Source organism: Rhodamnia argentea, chromosome 10, assembly GCF_020921035.1.
Source record: "Rhodamnia argentea isolate NSW1041297 chromosome 10, ASM2092103v1, whole genome shotgun sequence".
Taxonomy (NCBI): domain Eukaryota; kingdom Viridiplantae; phylum Streptophyta; class Magnoliopsida; order Myrtales; family Myrtaceae; genus Rhodamnia; species Rhodamnia argentea.
This window is the reverse complement of record NC_063159.1, coordinates 20170029-20185040: the sequence shown is the minus strand read 5'-3', so window position 1 is coordinate 20185040 and position 15012 is coordinate 20170029. Positions and strand designations below refer to the sequence as shown.

The following is a 15012-nucleotide window of genomic DNA, read 5'->3' as shown; positions in this document are numbered from 1 at the left end:
TAAAAAATAAATGATAAATTTTTTTAAAAAATAAATAATAAAAATATATTTTTAAAGAAATTTAAAACGTTCAAAAACGAAGTAGAAATTTTTTGGTCATCGATAATAATTTTTCATAGAATATTTTGTGTTAATAATATTCTGGAAGTATAAATTTTCAATATTACCAAACGAATTTATCTTATCAGAAATAACTTATAGAGTAGAAGTAGAAAAATTAATTTATTTTTGAAAAAAAATAGCTTCTAATCAAAAGTTAATTTTTGAAATAGAAATGTTAGGGTGCGCGCCTTATAATGTAAAGACAGAAGGGAATTTCCTCCCGTTTTGGCGGTACTTCGCCGATTACAAAGCATTTCGAGTTTCGCGGTAAGAAGAAGCAAACTCACAGATCTCATCGATGCCCCACGCGTGAGAGTACAATTTAACAGCTACTCGCGATCCACAACCGAAAGCTAGCCGCCTCATTTCACCTTGAAGAGACCAGAAAGGCAGAAGCTTCACGCGAAGAGCGAGTACGAATCTGCAAACTACTCGAGCGATGCGGGCGGGGTTTGACACCGACGACACGTCAACGTTCGAACTGTTCTAGTGGGGAAGACACTGAAGCTGTCTTCATCATCATCATCTCTCTCCCTCTCTCTCCCTCTCTCTCTCTCTTGCACACATACGCGCACTCTCGATCTTGACTTTTGCCAGGAGGCCAAGCCATTCGAGAGAGGTCGCGTGAGAGGCTTGTGGGATCGCGAGCTCTGGCTGGATGGAGAGCTTGCCGGAGGAGCTCTGTTTCAAGATATTCTGCTCGCTGGATCACCAGAGCCTCGTGACTGCTCTACAAGGTCGGAAGATTCCCGGATCCCTGAACTTTGTCGCGTCCAAGTTCAAAATTTTGAATTTGATTGGTCTTTGATAGTGTCTGATCTGAGTTGGGTCCTGCCGATTCTTTGTGAATCTGGGTTCTTCGCCATGTTGACTTCTCACTGGGATTCTAGCGGGCCAAATCGAGATTTGTCTTTATCATCGGTTTGCTAAAATTTCGATTAAGATCCCAATAAGGGGTGGTGGTATATGTTCGTTGTTCAATTTGAGAGCTTTTCAAAGGCTTAATTGGTCGATGAGGAGCTCGCGTCTTGTCAATTCAGTTGAGGTGATTAGAGAAGGATGGCGATTTTGTGTTACAGTCGGAGACGGTTCGTCTAACTTCAGTGAGATTTGATTATAATTCTGTGGGGCATATCTTCTTTGTGAATTTAATGAGAGGAAGGTATAACTCGTGCTTGCAAAGTAGTGCACTGGCGAATTTTATCTGCCTGAGAGGAAAATGGTCCATTTCGGCGCGGTCAAGTCGTTCTATTGACATTATACCAAATAAAGCTTTTGATGTTTCCCTTTACATGCAAAGTGTTTCGTTGTCGTTTCCGGAATTCTATTGAAAATTCTTTTTTTACCGCGAGGAGAACAACTGCAACTTCCTTATGCTTTGAAATGTTTGGTTGAATTGTGCTTGGTTCTGCTGATGATAGATGATCCTAGATGCATCCATGGAGGCAGTACTCATTGCGGCAAAGTAGATGGAAAAATTATGGAAGTTGTGATGAATTCTCTAGCTCGAGCCTATGAAACCTTTAGATGCATTGCATGTGTTCCTTGACATGATCTATCACCATGGTGATTGTAGGAAGATGGATTTCAATGAACAATTTGCTCTGGCTGAAAAAGTGGCTATCTAATGACATCGGTCTATATGTAGCAGGCAATACCGGATAACCTGAAACTTCAGAAAGCATATTCTACCTTACGTTGGGATGAATGCAAACGGATTAGCCTGTGATAATCAAGGGGCAAATGAGATTCTCCACAAGAATATGTAGTTGTTTGTGAACTGTTACATCTTTGCTTTAGCTGTGTTTTGCCTTTAAAATTTCAGTTAAGATGATGAAATTGGTGATTAACAGTTTGCAGAAAGTGGAAAGTCTTGGCCTCAGCCAACCCCCTTTGGAGTAATTTGTTCAGGGCGAGATGGGGAGAAGATCGCGCTGCATTCTATGATCCTGCCAACTCAAAGTCATGGAAAGAGGTGTATGAGGTGCAGGACCGTTGTGACCGTGTCGGACTGTAAGTTTCATCTTTCTGATTTGTATGGCGATCTTTTCGCTTCATTTTCTTTCTATTTTATGTGCCTCGAAAAAAATCCTGTGTGATAAAAAATAACACATATCAGTCATCGGAGTTACTTCCCTTCCATCATGTAGAGTTGCTAACGGAAAAAAGTTCTCCAAAAGATCTGCTTCATATGGTGGCATTGAATATACCTCCATGATTTCAGGGGACTAAAGATAATCGGGGAGGGGGGTGAATACTTTATCATTCACCAAGGTGAAATTCAACATCATCTAGGTTCAAGGACCCCTTGCCCGTCGGGTTCCAAAAGACATCAAAATGGGGAAGAATTGACGCATGAGGAGGCATCCGGTCGATGCCGATGCCGAGGTATTCTTGACAGGATCCTGTTCTTCATTGGGGATTTGGAAGTGGCTTCCATGGATGCAAAACGCCGTCGGGTGCTAGAATAGCATCTATGTTCATATGCTTATAGCATTGCCCTGTTTGTCGTATGCAAATCTAGATGTAGAATCCAATCCGCTCACTTTGATTTATAAGCGAGGGGGGCCTCTCTTCTGTTGTGTATTCATTGCCCGATGTAGAAAGGCCTACGCAGAGAAGTGTTTACCTTGCGTTTCATTTCAAACTGATGTAATTTATCATTTCTAGCTGATTCTGTACTTAGAAAATAAAAATGGTTCTTTCGAGAACTTCAACCTTCTTCCAACCCTGTTTCCATCACTTAGACACTCGTGATTTATAAACTACTTGAGCAGTCAACCGCAAAAAAGTGATGAAAGGTAATTAAGTATGAATTAGCAAAAATTTGTACACTTTAGACATAATAAGGCATCTTATGTATCGTATATATTGGGTCGCTGGTCAATGTTTTAGAATTCAAAGAACAGATTTCCTTGTTTCAACGAAGATACAGGAAGTTTTAGTCCCCATAAAAGTATAGGACGGATCCAGCCAAGGAATGTTAGCCATTCGAACAATACGTATCAATGTAGTGGGGGACTCCGGATCAGTATTTAATGAAGTAAATCACCGATTTAACTCCATTATTCTAGACGAGAATACTCCAGCTGAAAGTCAAGAAGAGGAATGGATACGGTTCAGTTTACGCCACCTGCTTCCGTCTAGTTTTATCTGTCCAAGGATCCGGGAGAATTTTTCCGATTCGACTCAGTTTGGTCCTTGCCAGTTGACCCCCGAGGGAAAGCATTACAGCTGCTTAAAGTGAAACAAAAAGGAGACGGTGCATGAAACGTAACCAATTTTCCTAGGGAACAAGCGATGGGTCGACCGCCACAAAGAAAGGTCTCTGTATGAACGTAGGGATACAAAACTCTGACGAGCCAATGCGAATCCAGGTTTGAAAGAAAGAACATGTAAAAGATACATTTAGATGCACGTAGCAACAGATACCACTTTTAGGCTGAGAAACAAAAGAATGACAAATGGAACTACATAACCGGAGTCTCTCCTCTTAAAGAGGGAAAAATCAAAAGAAAAATGAAAAAGCTAAGTAGATTTGATTGTAATCTAGCCTTGCAATCCATTGCCCACTGGAAGGTCAATAGCCATCTAAAGATCTCTGAGTGTTCCCCGTCTTCTCATCTCCTTTTTTTCTGCTTTATCTCCATATCTTCTAATCTTCATACAAAAAAGGAAAAACTCCATACAACTGCTATCCAGCACAAACTGCAACGTTGTGCGCAGTTGAATAACTTGCTGTTTTGCAACTTTCCCAGAATTTCCCGTAATCTTCAGCACAAACAATTATCATATATTCAATGGCTCAGTTTCTGGGTCCCTTTCCTTCGCCAGTTCCCTGTCTTCTGTCTCTGTTGACAATTAGTACTTCCAAGTTATTGAAAGCAGAAAAAAGACAGGGCATGAACGAGAAACTGACTGAAATACTACAATTTTAAGGATCCAAGTTCAGATGTATGCACACGTGGTTCTGGACTTAGAGGCAAAGATTTTACTCACTTGGCTTATCTGCAATTATCAAGAGCCGCCTCTGCAAGAGAGAAGCCACAAAGAGGAAAATAGAGCACATGCCGAACATCACAGTGATGGGGAAAGCATCGACCTTCAAAGACGATTCATGAAAACTTTCAGTTAGGCAAGGACAAAGGTTTCTAGGAGGGAGGACACTATTACTAGATAGCTCGACATGCACTGGCCTCAGATTTTGGTAGTTCACTGATCTTGATTAAATAAAGCCAGCAACTTACATTGTACAGCACAACGCAGACAAAGATATTAAGAGGAATCCGAAAGAAGTTCATAATGGTGCTTCTGGCCTCCTCCGGGATATACTGGGACCTCATCTTCATGATGGATGGCCAGAAAATGCCAACACAAGACTCAAAAGTGCAAAAGCCAAGAAGCTGGAGACAACCTGAAAATGACATACCTCCGCCGGTGGCCTTAGAAGGTGTCACTACCATCTGTTCCAAATCAACAAAGTCAGAAAATGTCCGGGTACAAACACAGACATAAACATACGAAAAGCTGTCACAAGATTCGCACAAGAACGTGCACATGCTTGTGCATGCTCAAAGAGAGAGAGAGAGAGAGAGAGAGAGAGAGCGAGAGAGAGAGAATTACAGTGGTTAAGATGGGGAGCAGGAGAGCGGCAGCAGATATAACAAAAACAATCTGCATGTAACTTTCAACTCTGGGTGATGTGCGGGCCATCAATCGGGAGGCAAGAGAGCTACCCAGCATAGAAGCCAACATGAAGGTAGCAAAAATGAAACCATGGGGAATGTCCTCACCATTTGGGCTCAAAGCAGGAGTCCACAGAAATACAAATGTATACATGGAACCTTCAAAAAGTGATTGGATTGCACCCAGCAAAGCAATTTTCTCATCTGATCATGAAACAGAATTTCAAGGTTAAAAAAAGAAACAGATCAGTAGAGTGCAATATAAGCAAGTGAAGAATATTTGAAACAAAATGTATACACAGGTGATAACTATGAGCATTGCATGTGTCAGTAAGATCAGGAATCTACCAGAAGCAATGGCTGCAGCCGCCCCCTTGAATTGAGTGAGCAAGTCCTTATTCTCTGAAGGATCTCCATAATTCTCAGTCCACGAAGATAAAATAATTGCCATACCGATAGCTAAAAAGCATGAAGCAGCATCGAAGGGTGCCACGGGCCCAAGAGAAAGTGTATCAACAAGTATATTTCCAAATAACCCAGATAGGATAGCAACAAGGCCATTGCCAAGAAATATTGCCTTCGAGAATGTTATAGACAGCCATTGTTGATCAAAACCCCTCTGCGCAGATTTGTGAGAGGACATATAAGTATGAGAAATCTTGAATTCCTCTGATCCAGTAATAAGAATAACTTCAGGGAAAAAACTGCTTCATTGATCAATATTATATTTAGGGGAATCGACTCAGAATGTTTGGACGTCCAAAACCTCAGGAGCAAACTCTCGAGAATGGAGACAACCAGAGAAATGTGTGAATGCACTATCTCATCCTCCCACCGGCATATACATGCCAAAACAGACACAGATACATAACATATTCAGGGGAATCGAATCAAAGTGTTTGGACATCCGAAACCTCAGGAGCAAAAATCCCATGGGGAGAATGGATCAGACTATAAATGGAGACTGCTAAAGAAATATCGTGAACTCAAGATCTCATCCTCCCAGCAAAGGCATATGCATGCAAAATAGATGCAAATACATGAATAGGTTTCAAGTGTACATATATATTCTTAACTTTTGAAACTTCTTACATCTTCGCACAAACCTTGAGCCAGACAAGACAGTAAATGTCAATACATAAGAAGCATGTTTGACAGAGATTGTGTTAACCCTAAAGAGAAACTACAAAATCAAGGAAGTTCAAGTTAAGATCAAACAGAATAATGTGCTTTGTTTAACTTGGCCGAAATGATCCAAAGGGCAACAAAGTCCAGTTCATTTGACTTAATGTTTCCAGGAAACTTCACTATTAGTACAGGAAAATGGAGAACCTACGTTCCCATCTTCATCAAATGCAAGTAAACTTCCCAGTAAGCCATCTAAGGAAACCATGAAGATAGTAGCTTGTTACTGCATTTACTCCTTAGAGATTAGGAGTTACAGGGTCAAAAGCTTCAAAATGCATAATAATTGTCAATGGGTAGAACTGGAATTCAGAGACAGAAGTTTCCCAACGATCAACTTCCATGTGTCTTCATTATCCAACAAAGAAGAAATTTATCCAGCTTTGTACTGATTTACCAGCTTTACATTTTATCCAATCATCTGAGAAAAACCAAACAAATGAAAAGTAAGGGAAAAGCAGCCACCTCTTACCTTATTGTGTTCAGCAACAAGCCAGGACTCAAATGCTGAGAACAATAAAGAAGTGGCAATACCTCCTAATACACGGCCCAACATCAGAACTTTGTAGTGAGGAGAATGCTTGGTGATGCAGCTCAGTATGTAAGTGATGCAATAAGTCACACATGCCCTCTTCCGACCCCTAATTAAGTGCAAAAAGGATCAGTCGACCACAAAGAACTTCCCAATAGCGGAAAGGTATGCAAAAACAGCACATAACAGAAGCCTCACTGTTTGTCTGCCAGGGATCCGACAATGGTCCCAAACAACATGGAGGAGCCAAAACCAGCAATAAAGAGTTGTCCTATATCTCCTTTTCCATACCCATACTGACTGTAAAGGTAGTAGACATAAGGGCCCTGCAACCAATCACCGGCTATCGCCATGAAGAGCACATACCGTCAGATGAAGAGTTGTAAAGCATCTTAACTTCTAAAAAGTACATTATCTGCAGAGTTCGCCAAATAAGCAGCTAATCTCGAAGAAAAACTAGAGATCCATCCTTAATGGTCTTGTGAAATAATGAATACTCTTTACAGATTACCAAACAACGCTGTGAAATGCCTAATGATTTAGATGCCCCTATAAACGAAACATGGTCGGGGAGAATGCATTGACATGAAACAAAGACAATTAAATAGAACCTACATTTCCTATCAGAGCAGTACGCAGCATACGAACACAAGGGCCAAAAAGTGCAATTGATCGATAATGCATGCAATTGAGCTATAGTCCTACACAATAAGTATCGCTAATGACAGCAGATTCTGATATTCCTTCGAATTTAAGAGCTCCAACCTGCAAATGAATCTGCATTTCCACAAACAGTTACATCATAGAAGCCAAACCTCCACAGTCCACACACTAGCAGCTAAACATTAATGCAGCTGCAGATCCACTCTGCACACAGCATCCGGAGCACACGGAAGAACCCCAGATCACGCCGTGAAACACCGACGACGCCTCAAATGCGGATCGTCGGCACCAGCATTCTCACCAAATCGCCAGATCTCAACAGGAAATTCTCACAACGCATCAGATCCACGCCACAAACCCTCGCTCGAGGCACAACCACATCACGACCTCACGAGCGCGCGAGGAAAGCGAACCGGAACCGGGCGAGATCGGAGCGGGAAAAAGAAAAAAACGAAAAACGAAAGAAAGAAGGAAAAAGGGAGAGAGATCAGAGCAAGCTGGGAATTACCCATCATGAGAGAGTAAACAAGGAGGTAGTTGTTCTTGAAGGAACTGAAAGCGGAGGTCGTGTTGATCCGATCCTTGTTGTTCTTGCTGAGCTCGAGGGCCGCGACGACGGCGCTGAGAGCCCCGAACACCAAGTAGAAGAACACCTCCATCGCCTCCGAGATTGCGATTCAGATTGAGGCAGGGAGAGAGAGAGAGAGATGTGGAGGGAGAGTGAGGGGAAGGAAAGCTTTTGTAAGTGAGATATATAGAAGGAAGAAGAGGACGCGGGGAGGGAGAGGTGGGGGGTTGCCATCCAGTGCTTCGCGGCCTAACCTCGGCCATTGGGGAGGTCGACCAACCCCGGGGGCGGGGAGGACAGAAAGGTCATTTCCTCTTTTAGAAGGGCACAGAAATCAGGGGAACAAGAAATTCAACCGGCTCTCCCCACGGTGGAGACGCGGGTTCTCTCGGTTTGCCGGTTAATCGAAAGTCTCTCTCGGTCAGGGCAATAGGGAGGACGACACGTGGCGAGATCTGAGCCCGGGATCCGTGTAGATCCCGGTGTCGGTGCCTTTTGCTCTCCTCGCTCTTTGTCCCCGGTAAGCTGCCAAAACGTGCCAATCAACTCGACCCGTAACTCCCGTTTTCTCAATCAATATTCACGCCTAAGCAAAGATGAGAAGGTCATATCTAAGCAAGTTTTTGCTGGAGCATTTCAATCGTATCGGACCTTTTTCTCGAGCCTCAGCAATGAAGTTACCGCATTCATGTGTACCGCGCGATACGAGGTCCGAGATGTGAGGACGGACAGATACGTCGAAACTGTGAAAATCCAAACGGAGGTATCATTCGATTTGGGTGATAGAACTACTTGCTACCACGACCGCTCCGGTCTAAGAAGCTACTCGAGCGCCGCCCCATGCCTTACCTTCTTCAAGAGGGCAAATGCTGAACATGTGAAATACCATGATAGTCTTATGCTTTCACATGTCTCTTGTTTAATGCAAATTATCCGAACTGGGAAAAAAATGTCGCATTCGATTTGCGTGAGGTTGTCCTAATTTGGTAGGATCATTTCGTCCTTTTTTGTCACTGCCCTTTAAATGCTTGGCCTCATCTGGCGAATGTACTCCGCCTTCAATGAGCATTGGGCACCTCCCTTCACCAGTTGAAAAGACAAAAATCGAAGAGACTTGAAGAGGGGAGACATTGCTGACCCCACCATGTACACTGGCATGAAATGGCCCAAATTTGCGTCAATAGCCGACACATAAATACATAGGATTACAAGAGAATTGAGTTAATTGCCCTCCCATTAAAATACGACGCCTATGTCGTGTATGACAAGGAATGTCGATTTACATCCCCATGTACTCATTAAGAACTAGTACCCTACTAGTCACCTTCGACTAATTAAAGTATTAAAGCACAACAGGAAAAAAAAAAAAAAATGGTGACAATGTCAAATGAGATGGTTCAACGTTTTTCCACAAGGGATTATGATTTCTACGCATCCGGTGCCGAGTAGAAAAGCGGACAAAAAGATATTAGAGGACAGATTCTACAGACGAGGAGGAGGCTAAGATGGAGACGGACCCCCTTCAAGAATCCTGCGAATCCGGTCGGAGGTTCATGATCTGGGAGAGGACCAGCCTCGATAGCTCATTCATGGCAGCTTGAACCTGATAATCGTCGGACTCGCTGTTCCTTTGCCAACTGGGTGACTGTGAGCTCAACCTGGTGTATTCGCTGGCTGCATGCTTGGTCTTTTTTGATGTCATGAGAACTTTCTCCAAATCAGACAGTGTTAAGGACCTTGGTGCCTGAAAAAATACGCATCGATAGAAACCGCTTCAGTCTATCTCGAGATAGGAAAATCGTCATAGACACGCATAAAAGTACATGCATAAAACTAGCACCAAACAAGTATGCACAAATAATCCAAATGCTCATCATAGAATTCTGCATTTAATGCAGTCACTACAGGAAACTAATCGTCGTGATCCTGAAACATATTTCATGTCATCGTAGAGGCAGCTACGCTTCAGTCTATCTCGAGATAGGAAAATCATCATAGACACGCATAAAACTACATGCGTAAAACTGGCACCAAACAAGTCTGTACAAATAATCGAAATGCTCATCATAGAATTCTGCGTTTAATGCAGTCACTGTAGGAAACAAATCGTCATGATCCTGAAACATATTTCATGTCATCGTAGAGGCAGCTACAAATGTACTGGCATATTTATCATAATACTACACAAATCCGCAGGCAACACCAAGAATCCCCCCGGTACCAAGGAGTTATCCAGTTGAACATGGAACCATAAACACTATTGTTTCCTTCAGAAAATTAAACCTTCAAAATAAAGAGTCTCAGGGAGTCTAAGATGCAACTTCACTAGCGAAAAGAGTACTCACTTGAGACGGCTTTCCCTTCTTCTCTTCATCTAATAGATCCCTGATTGGAAAATAAGCCGCCTTCTTGCAGAGTTCAAGCAGATCTGAGCCCGTGCACCCTTCACACAAGCTGGCAAGGTAGTCAAAATCAATGTTCTGTTCGACTTTCTCACCCTTCAATACCACCTTCAATATCTCAGCCCTCTCCCTGCGATCAGGTATACCAATCTCAAAAGCTTGAGGAAGACGGCGAAGTATTGCTTCATCAAGTTCAGATGGACGATTAGTTGCAGCAAGAACCATAACCCGAGCATTCTCTGTGAAGAGAGTGCAAAATCATCAGAACCAAAACTTACTCCTCCAATTGACCAGAGGAACACCATGACATAGCAGTAGCCATCAATAGTACGTAAACTAGCATCCACTTCTAATGTTATGTGTGCATGCGCATGTGTGTGTGCAGTGCGCGTGCGAGTGACAGAGAGACGGAGGGGGAAAGAACTCACGATCTGTCGTGAAACCATCCCATAAGGCCATGAATTCAGTCTTCATGTTCGTTAATGCCTCATGATCAGTAGTTTTACGCTGGCCCAAGAAACTGTCGACTTCATCAATGAATATGATAGCAGGCTGCAGTTTGTAAGCCAAGCTAAACACGGCAGCCACTGCAAAGTATCACCATCATATATTTAAAAATCAAAGCACCAGGTCTACACTCCGAATATAAGATGAAAGTAAAATTAAAAGATTCCCCCTGATTAGCAACATTATAAAACCTAGAAGATTGAACTCATGATAATTTTCACTTACTATATAACTCCATGAATAAATGCAGCAGTTTCAACAGTTAGCTTCATCTCTAAAGGACAAGAAAGAAGAATACGTGCTAGAAGTTACAAACACCGATAACCCCATGCCCCCATGAAAAACCAAGCGTGCTGCGTGCCATCAAGAAAAGATAAAGAAATTATGTCGTACCAATGAAGATTTGAAAAATTAACTAATTCAAAAGCTCAACCACAAGCCCAGTGTCTTAAAAGCCACTAAAAAACCGATACTAATGCAGTTCAGTCTGTGGTAGCATCCAACAGAAAATAATACACATTCAAACAAGTGGCCACTGACTAGCCACAATGCATGAACAATATTAACCTAAATTATACCTCGCCTGATTTCTGTGACCAACTTCACTGCTTAATCATATGTGACTTCTCTAGCCAAAAACTCTATCTAAATTCCACTAAGACGGGGTTTTAATTATCTAAAATATACTCATTCTGTGCATTCATCTCAGCTGTCACAGTACAAAAAGCAAATGCAGACATGCGAACTCACCCAGTTTTTGAGCATCTCCAAACCATTTGCTCATCAAGTTTGATATCCTCACGTTGATAAAAACAGCTCCAGACTCTTTTGCTATAGCCTTGGCAAGCATGGTCTTTCCAGTACCAGGTGGTCCATAAAGCAAAACACCTTTTTGGGGACCAAGAAGTTTTCCATGTGAGAAGAGATCAGGTCTTCGAAGCGGAAGAATAACCAGTTCAAAGAGAGCCTGTTTAATGGTTTCCAACCCTCCAATAGAGTCGAATTCCACATCAATATGGTCAGGATTTATGACATCACATGCTATCACATCCTGAAATTGTAAAGGAGAAAAATTAGAAGGAGAACGAATCCGAAATTGACATATGAAAGCCCAAAAACCTTCATGAGAAAAGAACATTTTTCACAAAAGAAGCTATTTACTGCAACTTGCAAAGTAACCCAGGCAGATGAATGATGACCGACCAAACAACAAGATAAAAGAAAACGTGCCCAGCCCCACTGCATATACGTAACACGCTATCAGTTGACAAACTACTCAAAAACCAATCTAAAATAGTTTTTATGGCAATCTGATCGGCATTCACCATAATCTTAGTACATGTTCAAAACCCACAACTGCATAAGGCATTCCCAATAACTTCCAAGATGGTGCAAGACCGTCAATAGTGACAACACCTTCCAGAGATAAAACAATAATCGAGTATATATCATACAGATAGAACCTTCGCATTAAAAATGAGACCGACAATTGGGAGGACAGCGGTAACCCCTCAACTCCTGTCCCAACTTCCATACGAGACTCCTTATTCACTTAACCAAGTCAACACTGTTTTAGACAGGAGCTGCAATCAATAGCAAGAAATACAAATCTCAATCACATTAAGCAAAATGAGTATCTTAGAAAGCATATGTGCTTAACCCAATATCACACTATAATATGCCGGAATCTCTGCCCCTTTGGGTAAAGAATTCTATATGGTCGACCGTATAAAGAATTAAAATCAAAGTACCATTATGACTCGGGCAGAGCAATACAAAAGATTAGATTATGGAATCCTATCAAACACCGACCGAAATATGAAGCAAATGAAAAAATCAAGCATCTTGCCGGCGGCAAGCAATTCGATTCATCTCATCTCAGTAATAAACTCATAACAACTTGAGGGCTTCCAAAAACAAAAACCAAACGCAAAAGCTCCCAAATTTTCCCACTTAAGCACATCAAACACTGCACAATCCTCCATCCAAATCATAAAAACCCGCTTTAAAACACGCCACCTAAACCTCAAATCCAAACCCGTGTGCAGGGCAATAACGATTCCAACAAACAGAAATTCGAAGAGTCCAACCTCGTACGGATTGGTCTGGATGAGGGGGCGACCGAGCCGCTTGGCGATTTCCTTCTTGTGCTCGAGGGCCTTCTTGGAGGCCTCACGGTTCGGGTCGAGGTGACGGAGCCCCGCGAACATGACCAGGCAGCTGAGCGCCGCGCTGGCCGCGTACAGCACCAGCTTCTCCAGGAACCTCGCCTCCGAGCCTTCCATGTGTGGGTCTCGCTCGGCGGCGACGCTCGTCGACGTTGAGGGGCCCGGAAGAACCTGCTTCTCCGTGTCCTGCGCCTGCGATCCGGAAACTCGCGCCAATTAAGTTGGAGTGGTGGTGGGGTTGCAGAATTCCAGAGGAGAAGACGAGTCTACGCTCGAGGATTGGGAGGAGGATGAAGGAGAGAGGGTTTTCGGGAGGAGAGGAGAAGTCGCGGGACTCCCAGGAGGGCCCAAAGTGGCAGTTTTGGTAAAAAGCGGTTGATCCGTTTCTCTTTGGGCTCTCAAGTCTGAGCCATCTTTTTGGATGGGTCGGGTCTTAGCATTAAGGCCAGGTCCAGCCCGGCCCGGCCCGGCCTGGTCCTCTCTATGTGCCGCGGTCGGCGAGGGATGGGACGGACTTTTCACGGAGAACTTCAAATGGGATGAATGCCTCCTAAAGGGTAACCGAGGTGTGCGAAAGTAGGCTCAAATCAAGATTCTACTCATGAACATCGTCTCACATGTAGATCAATTCACCATTTGCAATTCGCAGCTCTACATATTCGAAATCTCATGGCTGGAGATATCCGGTTTGATGTTAGCTTCGGAGCGTGCGGGAGTTTTGGAAATACAAAGAGCTTATTGAGATGCATATTTTATGGGCGGTATTATTCTACGTGGCGTATAAGCTCTCCCTATACATGCAGTCTCCTTTTATGTAAGTTTTTATAATAGTTGGCACCGGTCTTGCAAAAACTTCACATGGTACCAAAGCAGGAAGTCCCGAGTTTCGGATCCCTTATTTACGTCCACTACATCCATTTCCACGCACAATATTATGACAAAGTCTAGCCTAAGAGTGAGGGAGAGCGTTAGAATATGTAGGTATTAAATTATGCATTCATTTAGTAGCTTGAACCCTTAAAACGGGCCGCATGCTCTCGCAAAACTTTATAATACGGGCATTGCCCATTTCAGCCATCCGTTCCATTCAAAAATGGGATCGATGGTGAGGAGGCGGGGCTTGATGGTTCCAATGCTGCGCTTCGGTCTAATTTTGCGGGGACGGTTCGTGGATCCTTCCTTCGGTCCTCGATCCTTGCTCTCGCTAACGTTCGTCCACCGATCTGATCTGTTTGAGATTCTCTCGAACTACGCAGCTCTGAAGAGGCCAACTGCATTTTGCAGGCGAAGCAAAGCCCGTATGCTTATCAGATGAAGGAGCTATCCACAACCCAGCATCTTAATATGAGTTAAGAGCTGATCGAGAAGTTGCGGTCGCAGCAAACTAACAGGAGACCGATCACGGAAATGCTTACGTGTGGTGATTTTCTAAATATAGCATAGATCCTTTTCCCTGCTGATCTGAGTATCCATGGGAATGGCTTGGAATGGAAGAATTAAAGTGCTCTTGAAGAGGTGGATTGAAACTTAATGGGATGGCGGGTTCTCTCTCCCCTTCAAGAAGGTTTAGAAAGGAGGATCTCACCTGTGAATAGAGCCCAAACTGAGTCCACATAAAGTTTGACAGGATCGAATCGAACACGACGATCTCGCAAGCTTGCATTGAATTGGGCGACAGCATCTGCTTGCTTTGCTAAAAACCTCTGCACAGGCCTAACTGCAACACTTGATAGACTTGATCATGTTGAAGTATATAAGCTGTGAGTTTGAGAAGAAGCCCTGAATGAGCTCTATCTTAAAAAACTCCAGTGAGATCAAAGGAATGACCTTGTTGTACAGTAACGAGTTCCGTGGTTCGAGATGTCGAATCGTTTTTCACTACACCACTCTTGCAAAATTGATCGGCCGAAAATTGCAATGGAGCTCGAGGGGAATAACTGATCCTCCTAGGCCAGCGGTCTAATGGAGGCATTGCTTCCCGCATTGTTGCCGCGCAACAACGGTAGAGACGGAAACATTCTTAGATCCCCTTGCCTTCCCCTCCTGAAGCTCAAGAATAGTGTTTTGACCAGGGGTGAGTAAGTCAAGCCGATCGAATTGAGAACAGTCCGAACTGGACCGGACCGGTGGTCCGGTTCCTAGTCCCAGAGGGCGGTAGTCCAGTTCCCAGTTTTAGGACAAACCTAAAGATTTTAATTTT

At 43.2% G+C, this 15012-nt stretch overlaps 3 protein-coding genes across 3 annotated transcripts; 1 reads left to right on the top strand and 2 right to left on the bottom strand.

Annotated features, from left to right (window-relative positions):
- The first annotated feature begins 622 nt into the window (after positions 1-622).
- On the top strand, positions 623-2830 carry LOC115742348. Its single transcript, XM_030676577.2, has 3 exons — positions 623-839; positions 1956-2115; positions 2327-2830. Exons 1-3 carry the CDS (start codon positions 761-763, stop codon positions 2571-2573), a joined length of 486 nt encoding a protein of 161 aa, XP_030532437.1. The 5' UTR covers positions 623-760; the 3' UTR covers positions 2574-2830.
- A 599-nt stretch (positions 2831-3429) lies between these two features.
- On the bottom strand, positions 3430-7933 carry LOC115742238 (molybdate-anion transporter). The gene is made up of 8 exons (XM_030676399.2): positions 7676-7933; positions 6703-6847; positions 6445-6613; positions 5136-5406; positions 4726-4991; positions 4350-4565; positions 4102-4204; positions 3430-3953 (listed from the first exon to the last, which is right to left on the bottom strand). The coding sequence occupies exons 1-8, from the start codon at positions 7824-7826 to the stop codon at positions 3892-3894; spliced, it is 1383 nt and encodes a 460-aa protein (XP_030532259.1). The 5' UTR covers positions 7827-7933; the 3' UTR covers positions 3430-3891.
- Positions 7934-8887: 954 nt separating this feature from the next.
- LOC115742239 (outer mitochondrial transmembrane helix translocase) lies at positions 8888-13165 on the bottom strand. Its single transcript, XM_030676400.2, has 5 exons — positions 12735-13165; positions 11395-11695; positions 10566-10724; positions 10081-10376; positions 8888-9479 (listed from the first exon to the last, which is right to left on the bottom strand). The coding sequence occupies exons 1-5, from the start codon at positions 12927-12929 to the stop codon at positions 9258-9260; spliced, it is 1173 nt and encodes a 390-aa protein (XP_030532260.1). The 5' UTR covers positions 12930-13165; the 3' UTR covers positions 8888-9257.
- Positions 13166-15012: the final 1847 nt, after the last annotated feature.

Excerpts from the sequence above, each read along its gene's own strand:
- LOC115742239 (XM_030676400.2), bottom strand. The coding sequence starts at position 12,929 with ATGGAAGGCTCGGAGGCGAGGTTCCTGGAGAAGCTGGTGCTGTACGCG. Across the intron at positions 10,725-11,394 it reads TGGAGATGCTCAAAAACTGG|TGGCTGCCGTGTTTAGCTTG; the intron begins GTGAGTTCGCAT and ends GATACTTTGCAG. Across the intron at positions 9,480-10,080 it reads AGAAGGGAAAGCCGTCTCAA|GCACCAAGGTCCTTAACACT; the intron begins GTGAGTACTCTT and ends GTATTTTTTCAG.
- LOC115742238 (XM_030676399.2), bottom strand. The coding sequence starts at position 7,826 with ATGGAGGTGTTCTTCTACTTGGTGTTCGGGGCTCTCAGCGCCGTCGTC. Across the intron at positions 4,992-5,135 it reads GGCTGCAGCCATTGCTTCTG|ATGAGAAAATTGCTTTGCTG; the intron begins GTAGATTCCTGA and ends TTTCATGATCAG. Across the intron at positions 4,205-4,349 it reads TCTGCGTTGTGCTGTACAAT|GTCGATGCTTTCCCCATCAC; the intron begins GTAAGTTGCTGG and ends TCGTCTTTGAAG.
- LOC115742348 (XM_030676577.2), top strand. The coding sequence starts at position 761 with ATGGAGAGCTTGCCGGAGGAGCTCTGTTTCAAGATATTCTGCTCGCTG. Across the intron at positions 840-1,955 it reads CCTCGTGACTGCTCTACAAG|TTTGCAGAAAGTGGAAAGTC; the intron begins GTCGGAAGATTC and ends GGTGATTAACAG. Across the intron at positions 2,116-2,326 it reads CGTTGTGACCGTGTCGGACT|GGGACTAAAGATAATCGGGG; the intron begins GTAAGTTTCATC and ends CCATGATTTCAG.